General features: G+C 53.0%; 1 protein-coding gene across 2 annotated transcripts; it reads left to right on the top strand.

Annotated features, from left to right (window-relative positions):
* Nucleotides 1–310: 310 nt before the first annotated feature.
* On the top strand, nt 311–11,413 carry CEP19 (centrosomal protein 19). 2 transcript variants are annotated; one of them, XM_039913353.1, is made up of 4 exons: nt 311–384; nt 4,629–4,701; nt 8,113–8,313; nt 10,883–11,413. In XM_039913353.1, exons 3-4 carry the CDS (start codon nt 8,187–8,189, stop codon nt 11,245–11,247), a joined length of 492 nt encoding a protein of 163 aa, XP_039769287.1. In that variant the 5' UTR covers nt 311–384; nt 4,629–4,701; nt 8,113–8,186; the 3' UTR covers nt 11,248–11,413. The 2 variants fall into 2 exon arrangements, with proteins under 2 accessions (XP_039769287.1, XP_028932049.1); XM_029076216.2 differs by lacking the exons at nt 311–384; nt 4,629–4,701 and adding an exon at nt 7,037–7,132.
* The last annotated feature ends 273 nt before the right edge of the window (nt 11,414–11,686 follow it).

Here is an 11,686-nt window from a genome sequence, read left to right as displayed (position 1 = left end):
GGCAGGGCGCATGCGCACTCAGCTCCCTCTCCCTGCGTCCCTCCCTCCTCGGGGCGCGGGTAGGGCGCATGCGCGCGCAGCTCCCTCTTTCCCTCCGTCTCCCTGCCTCCTCGGGGCTCGGGCAGGGCGCATGCGTGCGCAGCTCCCCCTCTCTCTCTCTCCCCCCCCCCTCGGGGCGCGGGCAGGGCGCATGCGCGCGCAGCTCCCTCTCTCCCCCCTGGGGCGCGGGCAGGGCGCATGCGCGCTCCACCCCGCCGGCCGGATGCGCGCGCAGCTCCCTCGTTCCCTCCTTCCCTCCCTCCTCGGGGCGCAGGTAGGGCGCATGCGCGACCCGCCCCGTTCCCACGGCCTCGTCGAAGCCGAGCGGGCCATGGAGGACTGGAGGTAGGCGACCCTCTGTCCTCCCCAGGGACCCGCCGGCGAAGACGTTTTATTAAGACGTTTATTATTAATAAAATAAGACTTTTATTATTAATAAAATAAAGACTTTTATTAATAATAATGTTGGTCTTCGTTAGACTGTAAGCCCCCGATTAGACAGTAAACCCATCAATGGGCAGGGACTGTGTCTATCAGTTACCGATTTGTCCATTCCAAGCGTTTAGTACAGTGCTCTGCACATAGTAAGCGCTCAATAAATACTATTGAATGAATGAATGAGAAGCAAAGGAGCTCGGCGGCAAGAGCCCGGCCCGTGGGGGTCAGAGGTCATGGGTTCTAATCATAATAATGTTGGTATTTGTTAAGCGCTTACTATGTGCAGAGCGCTGGTCTAAGCGCTGAGGGAGATACAGGGTTATCAGGTTGTCCCCCGTGAGGCTCACAGACTTCATCCCCATTTTAATAATAATAATGTTGGGTATTTGTTAAGCGCTTACTATGTGCAGAGCATTGGTCTAAGCGCTGGGGGAGATACAGGGTCATCAGGCTGTCCCACGTGGGGCTCACAGTCTTAATCTCCATTTTAATAATAATAATAATAATGTTGGTATTTGTTAAGCGCTTACTATGTGCAGAGCACTGGTCTAAGCACTGAGGGAGATACAGTGTCATCAGGTTGTCCCACGTGAGGCTCACAGACTTCATCCCCATTTTAATAATAATAATAATAAAGTTGGTATTTGTTAAGCACTTACTACGGGCAGAGCACTGGTCTAAGCCCTGGGGGAGATACAGGGTCATCAGGCTGTCCCACGTGGGGCTCACAGTCTTAATCTCCATTTTTTAATAATAATAATAATAATGTTGGTATTTGTTAAGCGCTTACTATGTGCAGAGTACTGGTCTAAGGGCTGGGGGAGATACAGGGTCATCACGCTGTCCCACGTGGGGCTCACAGTCTTAATCTCCATTTTTATAATAATAATGTTGGTATTTGTTAAGCGTTTACTATGTGCGGAGCACTGGTCTAAGCGCTGGGGGAGATACAGGGTCATCAGGTAGTCCCATGTGGGGCTCACAGTCTTCATCTCCATTTCAATAATAATAAATCTAATCCCCGCTCTGCCCCTTACCATCGGTGTGACTTTGGACCAGTCACTTCTCTGGGCCTCAGTGACCTCATCTGGAAAAGGGGCACTAATAATAATAATGTTGGTATTTGTTAAGCGCTTACTATGTGCAGAGCACTGTTCTAAACGCTGGGGGAGATCCAAGGTAATCTGGCTGTCCCACGTGGGACTCACAGTCTTCATCCCCATTTGACAGATGAGGGAACTGAGGCACAGAGAAGTTAGGTGACTTGCCCACAGTCACACAGCTGACAAGCGGCGGAGCCGGGATTAGAACCCATAACCTAACGTTGGTATTTGTTAAGTGCTTACTCTGTGCAGAGCACTGTCCTAAGCGCTGGGGGAGATCCAGGGTAATCAGGTTGTCCCACATGAGGCTCAGTCTTCGTCTTCATTTTACAGATGAGGTAACTGGTGCTCAGAGAAGTGAAGTGACTTGCCAACAGTCCCACAGCTGACAAGTGGCAGAGCCGGGATTAGAACCCACAACCTCTGACTCCCAAGCGCGGGCTCTTTCCACCGAGCCACGCTGCTTCTCTAACCATCGGGGTGACTTTGGACAAGTCACTTCACTTCTCTGGGCCTCGGTCACCTCATCTGGAAAATGGGCATTAATAATAATAATAATGCTGGTACTTGTTAAGCGCTTACTATGTGCAGAGCACCGTTCTAAGCGCTGGGGGAGATCCAGGGTAATCGGGTTGTCCCACGTGAGGCTCACAGTCTTCATGCCCATTTGACAGATGAGGGAACTGAGGCCCAGAGAAGTGAAGTGACTTGCCCACAGTCACGCAGCTGGCAGGCGGCGGAGCCGGGATTCGAACCCATGAACTCTGACTCCCAAACCCAGGCTCTTGCCACTAAGCCAAGCTATAGCTGGTACTGCGTGCAGAGCACTCTACTGCCTCTACCATCCCCCTTCACCTCTCCGCAGCTTAACCCTCTTTCCCCCCATCTCCCTCCGCTCCTCCCCCTCTCCCTTCCCCTCGGCACCGTACTCGTCGCTCGACTGTATCTATTTTCATCACCCCTATTTATTTCGTCAACGAAATGTCCATCGCCTCGATTCTATTTAGTCGCCGTCGTTTTTTACGAGACGTTCTTCCCCTCGACTCTATTTATCGCCGTCGTCCTCGTCCGTCCGTCTCCCCCGATCGGACCGTGAGCCCGTCGGACGGCGGGGACCGTCTCTATCTGTTGCCGACTCGTTCGTTCCGAGCGCTTAGTACAGTGCTCTGCACATAGTAATGTGCTCAATAAATACTATTGAATGAATACTGAGCGCTTGGCGGAGCACAGTGCCAGAGTAAAGAGCCATTCCCTGGTCCTAGTGCCCTGAAAGACAGTGTGGGGGAGTAGAGATGTGGACAGGGAAGGGGGAAGCCCTGCTCCTTAAGGAAAAATTGACTGCCAGGGAGACTGACGATTGGAAATCTGATTTCCCCCCTTCACCTCTCCGCAGCTGAACCCTCTCCTCCCCCCTTTCCCTCTCCTCCTCCCCCTCTCCCGTCCCACCCCCTCAGCGCTGTACTCGGCCGCTCGACCGTATATATCTTCATCACCCTATTCTATTTCGTTTAATGAGATGTACATCACCCCGGATTCTATTTGTCTGCCATCGTTTTATGAGACGTTCCTCCCCTCGACTCTATTTAATGCATGTGTTTGTGTCTGCCCGTCTCCCCCGATCAGACGTGAGCCGTCAGAGGGCAGGGACTGTCCCTATCTGTTACCGATTTGGTACATTCCAAGGGCTTAGTTACAGTGCTCTGCACATAGTAAGTCGCTCAAATAAATACTACTGAACGAATGAATGAAATCTAGTTAATAACGATGTTTACGGGCCCTAAACTCACTGTGGGCGTCCAACCTGTCTGCTAACTCTGTTGCACTGTTTATTACAGAGAAGCAGCACGGCCCAGTGACTAGAGCGCAGACCTGGGAGTCGGAAGTCGTGGGTTCCCAATTCCGGCTCCGCCGCTTGCCCGCGGTGTGGCCTTGGCCGGTCACTTCACTTCTCCGGGCCTCAGTTCCCTCTTCTGTAAAAGTGGGGATGAAGGCTGTGAGCCCCACGTGGGACAACCTGAATTACTTTGTGTCTACCCCCGTGACGACGATGATGGCATCTGTTAAGTGCTTAACTAGGTCCGGGCACTAGCGCTGGGGTAGTATAAGGTAATCAGGGTGCCCCCACATAGGCCTCACAGACTTCATCCCCATTTTACAGATGAGGGAACTGAGGCCTAGAGAACTTCAGTGACTTAGCCCAAGGTCCCACAGCTGACAGGTGGCCGAAGCAGGATTAGAATCCACGACCTCTGGCTCCCAAGCCCGGCACTTTCTCCACTGAGCCACGCTGCTTCTCTGCTTCTCGGTGCTTAGAACAGTGCTTGGCACATAGTACGCGCCTAACAAATACTCATTATTATTATTATTATTTGTAGCGGCACCTCACGCCCTACTTCCCTGCACGCTTCCTGTGCCAAAAGAGTAGCGGTCAATGCCTGAGCGGGGAAAAACTCAGTGGGGCCCCATTTTTCCATCATGGTCGTGCAACCCCCATCGCCACCGCCACCCATTCAATTCATGCGGTCGTATTTACGGAGCGCTTACCATGTGCAGAGCACTGTACTGAGCGCTTGGAATGGACAATTAGGCAACGGATGGAGACCATCCCTGCCCAATAACGGGCTTACAGGTCTAGAAGAGGGGAGACAGACCACAAAACAAAGCAAGTAGTCTGGCGTAGATATCATCAAGATAAATAGAATCATCTCCAAATATCTGGGGGTTAAATCAGTCGTAGCTTTTAAGCGCTTACTATACTAAGCGCTTAAATCAGGCGAAGCATCCTGGCCTCGTGGAAACAGCACAGGTTTGGGAGATCCCTGCGCTGCCACTTATTTGCCTACTTTGTGACCCAGGGCAAGTCATTTAACCTCTCTGAGTGGCGGTTTCCTCTTCTATAAATGGGGATTCAAAATTCATTCATTCAATCGTATTTATTGAGCGCTTACTCTGTGCAGAGCACCGTACTAAGCGCTTGGAATGGACAGTTCGGCAACAGAGACGGTCCCTGCCCAATGACGGACTCAATATCTTTCTCCCTCCTTTTAGACTGTGAGCCCCATATTGGGCAGAGACTGACCTGATCATCTTGGATCTACCCCAGCGTTTAATGCAGCGCTTGGTACGTAGTAAGCTCTTAACAGACGCCACAGTTATAACAGCTCTTATTGTCTGATTGGTTCTCCTCTACTCTTTCCACCTTCCTCCACCCCAATCTAGACCCTGAGCCCGTCGTTGGGGCGGGCCTGTCTCTATCTGTTGCCGAATTGTACTTTCCAAGTGCTTATTACAGTGCTCGCACACAGTAAGCGCTCAATAAATGCGATCGAATGCATGAATCACTGACAGTTTATAAAAGGGTAGAGAAGAAGTGAACAAAGACGACACCTTTAACCTGTACCGTTCTTAATTCTCTCAGTTCCTTTAGGCACACTGGACAAGTGGGCAGCCCATTCGTTCAGTCGTATTTATGGAGCGCTTACTGGGTGCAGAACGCTGTACTAACCGCTTCCAAGACCTCTGATTCTCTCCTTTGGTTAGCCCCTTAACGTCCATCCCTCCGTAGTATTTATTGAACTCCTCCTAGGTGTCTAACCCTCTACTGAGCATTCGGGAGGCTATAACTGAATTAGTTGAGAGTCGAAAGGTTTTCTACGGGAGTCCTGGGGAGGTGGGGTGAACACCCAAGTGTTGAGGTGATGTAGTAAACCGAAATGGCAGTTGGAGGGAATTCAGGGTGGAGAGGATAAAAATTAATCGGGGAAGGCTTCCTGGAGGGGATGTAATTTCAGAAGTACTTCAGAGATGGGGCGGAGTAGGATCTGCCGCATGTGGATAGGAGAGGAAGTTCCAGGTAGGAGGGAGGGTTTTGAATAAGAGATCGAGGGCAGGAGAAATGAGGAAGAGGTTCAGTGAGTAGGTTGGCATGGTTGGAACTTGTTATTGCACCACAGAGGTGCATACAGAGTAATAATAATAGTAATAATGGTGTTTGTTAAGTGCTTATTATGAGTCAAGCGCTGTTCTAAGCCCTGAGGTAGACCACAAGCTAACAATAATAATGATGGTTGGTATTTGTTAAGCGCTTACTATGTGCAGAGCACTGTTCTAAGCGCTAGGTGGAGACACAGGGGAATCAGGTTGTCCCACGTGGGGCTCACGGTCTTCATCCCATTTTACAGATGAGGTAACTGAGGCCCAGAGAAGTGCAGTGACTTGCCCACACTCACACAGCGACAAGTGGCCGAGCTGGGATTCGAACCCATGAACCCCTGACTCCAAAGCCGGGCTCTTTCCACTGAGCCACGCTGCTTCTCCAATCAGGTCGGACACGGTCCCTTGGCCCACGCGGGGCTCACGGTCTTCACCCCGTTTTACAGATGAGGTGACTGAGGCATAGAGAAGGGAAGCGGCTTGCCCGAGGTCACACAGCGGGCATGTGGCGGAGCCGGGATTAGAACCCGGGTCCTTCCGACTGCCAGGCCCGGGCTGTGGCCACTCCGCCATGCTGCTTTCGCATGCAATGTAGGGGTAGGTACCGAGCGAGAGAAAACTATAGAGCCGATTCCCGGAGGTAGGGGTGGGAAGGTAAAGGTCACTGTCAGGTTTTCCTGACAGAGACGGGCGTCTGCTCTATTCCCGACTCCGCCACTCGTCAGCCGGGTGACCTTGGGCAAGTCATTTAACTTCTCTGGGCCTCAGTGACCTCCTCTGTAAAATGGGGATGAAGACCGTGAGCCCCACGTGGGACAACCTGATTACCTTGTATCTACCAGCGTGGCTCAGTGGAAAGAGCCCGGGCTTCGGAGTCAGAGGTCATGAGTTCGACTCCCGGCTCCGCCCTTGGCAACTGTGTGACTGTGGGCGAGTCACTTCACTTCTCTGGGCCTCAGTGACCTCATCTGGAAAATGGGGGTTAACCGTGAGCCTCACGTGGGACGACCCGACGACCCTGTATCTACCCCAGCGCTTAGAACAGTGCTCTGCACACAGTAAGCGCTAACAAATACCAACACTTAGAACAGTGCTTGGCCCATAGTAAGCGCTTAACAAATACCAGCATCTTCATTATTATTGGTCAAGAGTCCCGTCCCAGAGTGACCGGCTTTTTGGGATCTGTAGTGTTTTGGCTTCCCCGATTCAACCTTTCCTCCCATGCCCGGCCCTGCCTTCGCTGAGCGTCAGTCTCCCAAGCAAGGGACCGAGTCTTGTCTGTCCTTTTATAATAATAATAATAATAATATCTGTTAAGCACGTACGTGTGCCAGGCACCGTACTAAGCGCTGGGGTATATTCAAGCTAATCGGGTGGGACACGGTCCATGTCCCATGTGGGACTCACGTCTTTATCCCCCACTTTGCAGATGAGGTAACAGAGGCCCAGAGGAGTGAAATGACCTGCCCAAGATCACGCAGCAGACACGTGGCGAGCCGGGATTAGAGATCTTTCCCCAGCTCTTCGTACAGTGCTTTGCACTTGAAACCCACCGAATGAACCATTAGTCAATTCAACACAGACCCTGCCTTTTTGTCGTGGTCGAAGCAAATCAATCAGTCAGTCGTTATTTATTGAGCGCTTACTGGGTGTAGAACGCCGCGTACCGAGCACTGGGGAGGGTGCGATATAACAGACACACCCTCTGCCCACAGGCTTGTAATCTAGAGGGGGAGACGGACGATAACATAAATAAATGTAATATTATGAATGAATCGCCACTGCTGAGTCAGTCCTCAACTCCAGGTGGGTTGGACGATATCAATCGATCAGTGGTATTTATTGAGCGCTTACTCTGTGCAGGGCAGTCAGTCAATTTTACGTATCGAGCACACACTGTGTGCAGAGCACTGTACTAAGTGCTTGGGAGAGTACAACACAGCAATATAAAAGACACATTCCCTGCCCACAGTGAGCCTGCATAGTAGAGCACGGGTTGGGGAGTCAGAGGTCGTGGGTTCTAATTCCGCCTCCGCCACTTGTCAGCTGTGTGGCTTTGGGCAAGTCACTTCACTTCTCTGGGCCTCAGTTCCCTCATCTGTAAAATGGGGATGAAGACCGTGAGCCCCACGTGGGACAACCTGATGACCTGGTAATAATGATGTAAAAATGCTGGTATTTGTTAAGCGCTTACTATGTGCCGAGCACCGTTCTAAGCGCTGGGGGAGATACAGGGGAATCAGGTTGTCCCACATGGGGCTCACGGTCAATCCCCATTTTACAGATGAGGGAACTGAGGCCCAGAGAAGTGAAGTGACTCGCCCACAGTCACACAGCTGACAAGTGGCAGAGCCGGGCTTCGACCGCGTGACCTCTGACTCCCAAGCCCGGGCTCTTTCCGCTGAGCCACGTGCTCAGCACATAGTAAGCGCTTAACAGATTCCATCATCAACATCATCATTATTATTATTCTAGCTCAAAGTAAGTTTTTGAGGAGGGTTTTCCCCCCAAAACCAGATTAGGCTAGTTGGGTCCGCAGCTGATCTCGTATTGTACTTTATGGGATTGCAAACCTAGAAAGGCTCCTTGTCTTTGGCAGGGATCGGGGAATCAGTCGGCGATCTCATTTCCGTCCCATTTCCCCTCGCTGAGCGAGCAGCAGGGATCGTCGGGATGTACACCGCCAAAAAGTGTGGAATTCGATTCCAGCCTCCGGCCATCATCCTCATCTACGAAGCGGAGGCGACGAGCAAAGTTCGACAGCGCATCATGCCCGTCCGAAACTTTTCCAAATATTCCGGTACGTGTTTTCATCTCGTAACTTTAGATTCTCTCCCTTCCCCCATCCGCCACCACCTTCTTCTGCGTTTTAAAATATTAAAGAAGGAATCGAGCGGTCTCGTGCCTTTTAGGGCGTATTCCTTCGCGCGTGTACAACCTCAGGATTTTCTAGGCAGCAGAAGTATTCAGAAGATGGATAATTCTATCTTTTTTCGATGGTGTCTGTTAAGCGCTCGCCATGTGCCAGGCCCTGTCCTAAGCACTGGGGTAGATACGTGCCGATCAGGTTGGACGCGGTCCACGTCCCGCATTTCACCCAGTGAGCGCTTACTGTGTGCGGAGCGCTGTACTAAGCGCTTGGAAATGGGGCTCGCGGTCTTAATCCATTTTCCAGATGAGGGAACTGAGGCCCAGAGAAGTGAAGTTACTCGCCCAAGGTCACACAGCCGACAAAGGACAGAGCCGGGTCCCTCTGACTTCCAGGCCTGTGCTCTAACCATTAGGCCACATTTCTTCTCTTCCCCAGTTGTAAGCGCTAAGGAGACGTCAAACCCGGCAGTGGGGCAAGAATAAGGCAAGAGAACAAGTAATAGTAATAATCACGGTATTCGTTAAGCGCTTATTATGTGCCAGGCACCGTACTCAGCGCTGGGGTGAATTCAGGCCAATCGGATTGGACCCAGTCCCTGTCCCAAATGGGGCTCACAGTTTCAGTCCCCACTTTGCAGATGCGGTCACGAGGCCCGGAGAAGTGAATTGACTTGCCCAAGGTCACACAGCAGATGTGTGGCGGAGCCGGGATTAGAACCCATGACCTCTGACTCCCAGGCCCGTCCTCTGCAAAGCCCCTCCTCCTCCACTCCTCACCCCGAATTGTAGAACAGAGCTGAAAAAGGTAAAGGGACCGTTCTTCTTTTGAAGGGGAAACAAGGGTAACAGGGTATTGCTTAGAAATCAAAGAAGCCAGGTGGGTCATTCATTCATTCAGTCAGTCGGTCGTATTTACTGAGCGCTTACTGTGTGCAGAGCACTGTACTAAGCGCTTAGAAAGTACAGTTCGGCCACAGATAGAGACCATCCCTACCCAACAACCGGCTCACGGTCTAGAAGCGGAGAGACGGACAACCAAAGAAACAAGTGGACAGGCATCGATAGCATCAAAATAAATCAATAGAATTATAGATCTAGACATATTAATAAAATAAGTAGAATGATAAATATGTGCATATATACAGAAGTGCTGTGGGGAGGCGGGTAGAGCAGAGGGAGGGAGTAGGGGCGGTGGGGGGGGGGGTGATTCCTTGCCTGCAAACCTTGAGTGATCACATAATAATAATAATAATGTTGGTATCTGTTAAGCGCTCACTATGTGCCGAGCACTGTTCTAAGCGCTGGGGTAGACACGCGGGAATCAGGTCGTCCCACGTGGGGCTCACGGTCTTCATCCCCATTTTACAGATGAGGTAACTGAGACACCGAGGAGTGAAGCGACTTGCCCAAAGTCACACAGCCGACAAGTGGCAGAGCTGGGATTCGAACCCGTGACCTCTGACTCCAAAGCCCACGCTCTTCCCACTGAGCCACGCTGCTTCTTCCCCAACAAGAATAATAACTGTGGTCTGTGCTAAGCGCTTCCTATGTGCCAAGCAGTACTAAGCGCCGAGGTAGGTTCAAGATCAGCGTGGCTCAGTGGAAAGAGCACGGGCTCTGGAGTCCGAGATCATGGGTTCGAATCCCGGCTCGGCCGCTTGTCGGCTGTGTGACTTGGGGCAAGTCGCTTCACCTCTCGGTGCCTCAGTTCCCTCATCTGTAAAATGGGGATGAAGACCGTGAGCCCCACGCGTGGGACATCCTGATTCCCGTGTCTACCCCAGCGCTAAGCGCTTAACAAATACCAACGTTATTGTCATCATGCCAGGCACAGTCCCCGTCCCTCAGGAGGCTCACCGTCTAAATGAGAGGTCCCGGATCCCCGTTTGACAGTTGAGGAAACTGAGGGCCAGAGAAGTTAAATGGCTTGCCCGAGGTCACAAGGCAGGCCGGTGACCGAGGCGGAATCGGAACCCAGGTCCGCTGGCTCCCAGGCGCGGGCTGTACCCACGGGGCTGTGCGTTTCTGCCGACCTCCCTTCTCTTTTTGACGCTCGCTGTTTCAGAAGCTCCGTCTCTAGCCGACGGCAGTCGTCGTCATTCCCAGGGGTCGACGATGACGACGGCGTGATTCGTTTTATTATTTAAGGGAGTCGTCGTTATCGGAAGAGGCAGGCGAGTTAAGCCCAGCTCCACGTCGGTTCCGAGTACGTGGCGTAGCGGCCAGATCCCGGGCCCGGCAGTCGGAAGGTCGTGGGTTCTAACCCCGGCCCCTCCACTTGCCTGCCGCGTGACCTCGGGCGAGCCGCTTCGCTTCTCCGGGCCTCAGCGACCTCTGCGGTTAAAACGGGGATTGAGACCGCGAGCCCCACGTGGGACGGGGACCGCGGCCAACCCGACGTGCTCGTCTCCGCCCCGGCGCTCAGCGCGGCGCCCGGCTCGTAGTAGGCGCTCAGCAGATGCCGCAGTTGGCCTTCCCCATTTATTTGGTTTCTGCAGACAGCAGAAGAGCCGCCGAACAGCTGAAGAATAACGTCCGGCACAAGGAGTACCTGGAGAACGTCTCCCTCCGCCAACTGGAGAAGCTCTTCGGCTACCTAAGAGGTCACCTGTGGGGACGGACGGTGGCCCAAACCACGGAACGGCCGCGGCGGGAAGCGACCGTCGATCCCGAGGAGGACCTGAACAAACTAGACGACAAGGAGCTCGCCCAGCGCAAGAGCATCATGGACGAGCTCTTTGAGAAGAATCGGCTGAAGAAGGACGACCCCAACTTCGTCTACGACGTTGAAATCGAATTCCCTCAGGACGGGCAGCTGCAGTCCTGCGGCTGGGACGCCGAGTCCGCCGACGAGGAGTTCTGATCCCGGGCCGGGGCCCGTGGGGACAACGGGAAGCGCGTGCTCGGGCAGGGGACGGAGCGGGGAGCGAAGGACCCGGAAGGACCGGGTTGGGCCGAGGGCAGAGAAGACGTACGTTCTAGGCAGGCGACACGCCACGTTGAAAAAACAGACGGCTGACGTCGTTTCACTCGTTGGCTCGTTATTTCTTGAGCGCTTACTGTGGGCAGAGCGCTGTACTGAGCGCTCGGAAAGCACAGTCCGGCAACAGGTGGAGACAATCCCTACCCAACGGCGGGCTCTCGGTCTAGGAGGGGGAGGGACGTCCACGTAGTTTCCGAGCCGTGGCCAGAGCGGTTCGACGGATTGGTGCGACCGTCTCTACGTGAACTCTACGTGGAAGCGGCGTGGCTCCGTGGAAGGAGCCCGGGCTTGGGAGTCAGAGGTGATGGGTTCGAATCCC

This window comes from Ornithorhynchus anatinus, chromosome 1 (genome assembly GCF_004115215.2).
Source record: "Ornithorhynchus anatinus isolate Pmale09 chromosome 1, mOrnAna1.pri.v4, whole genome shotgun sequence".
Classification (NCBI taxonomy): Eukaryota; Metazoa; Chordata; class Mammalia; order Monotremata; family Ornithorhynchidae; genus Ornithorhynchus; species Ornithorhynchus anatinus.
The sequence above is the reverse complement of the archived record's forward strand: the minus strand, read 5'-3'. Positions and strand labels throughout refer to the sequence as shown.

Bases quoted from the DNA above. Each gene is read 5' to 3' on its own strand.
- CEP19 (XM_039913353.1), top strand. From the start codon at position 8,187: ATGTACACCGCCAAAAAGTGTGGAATTCGATTCCAGCCTCCGGCCATC. The intron at 8,314-10,882 runs GTACGTGTTTTC...TGGTTTCTGCAG, and splicing joins AAACTTTTCCAAATATTCCG to ACAGCAGAAGAGCCGCCGAA.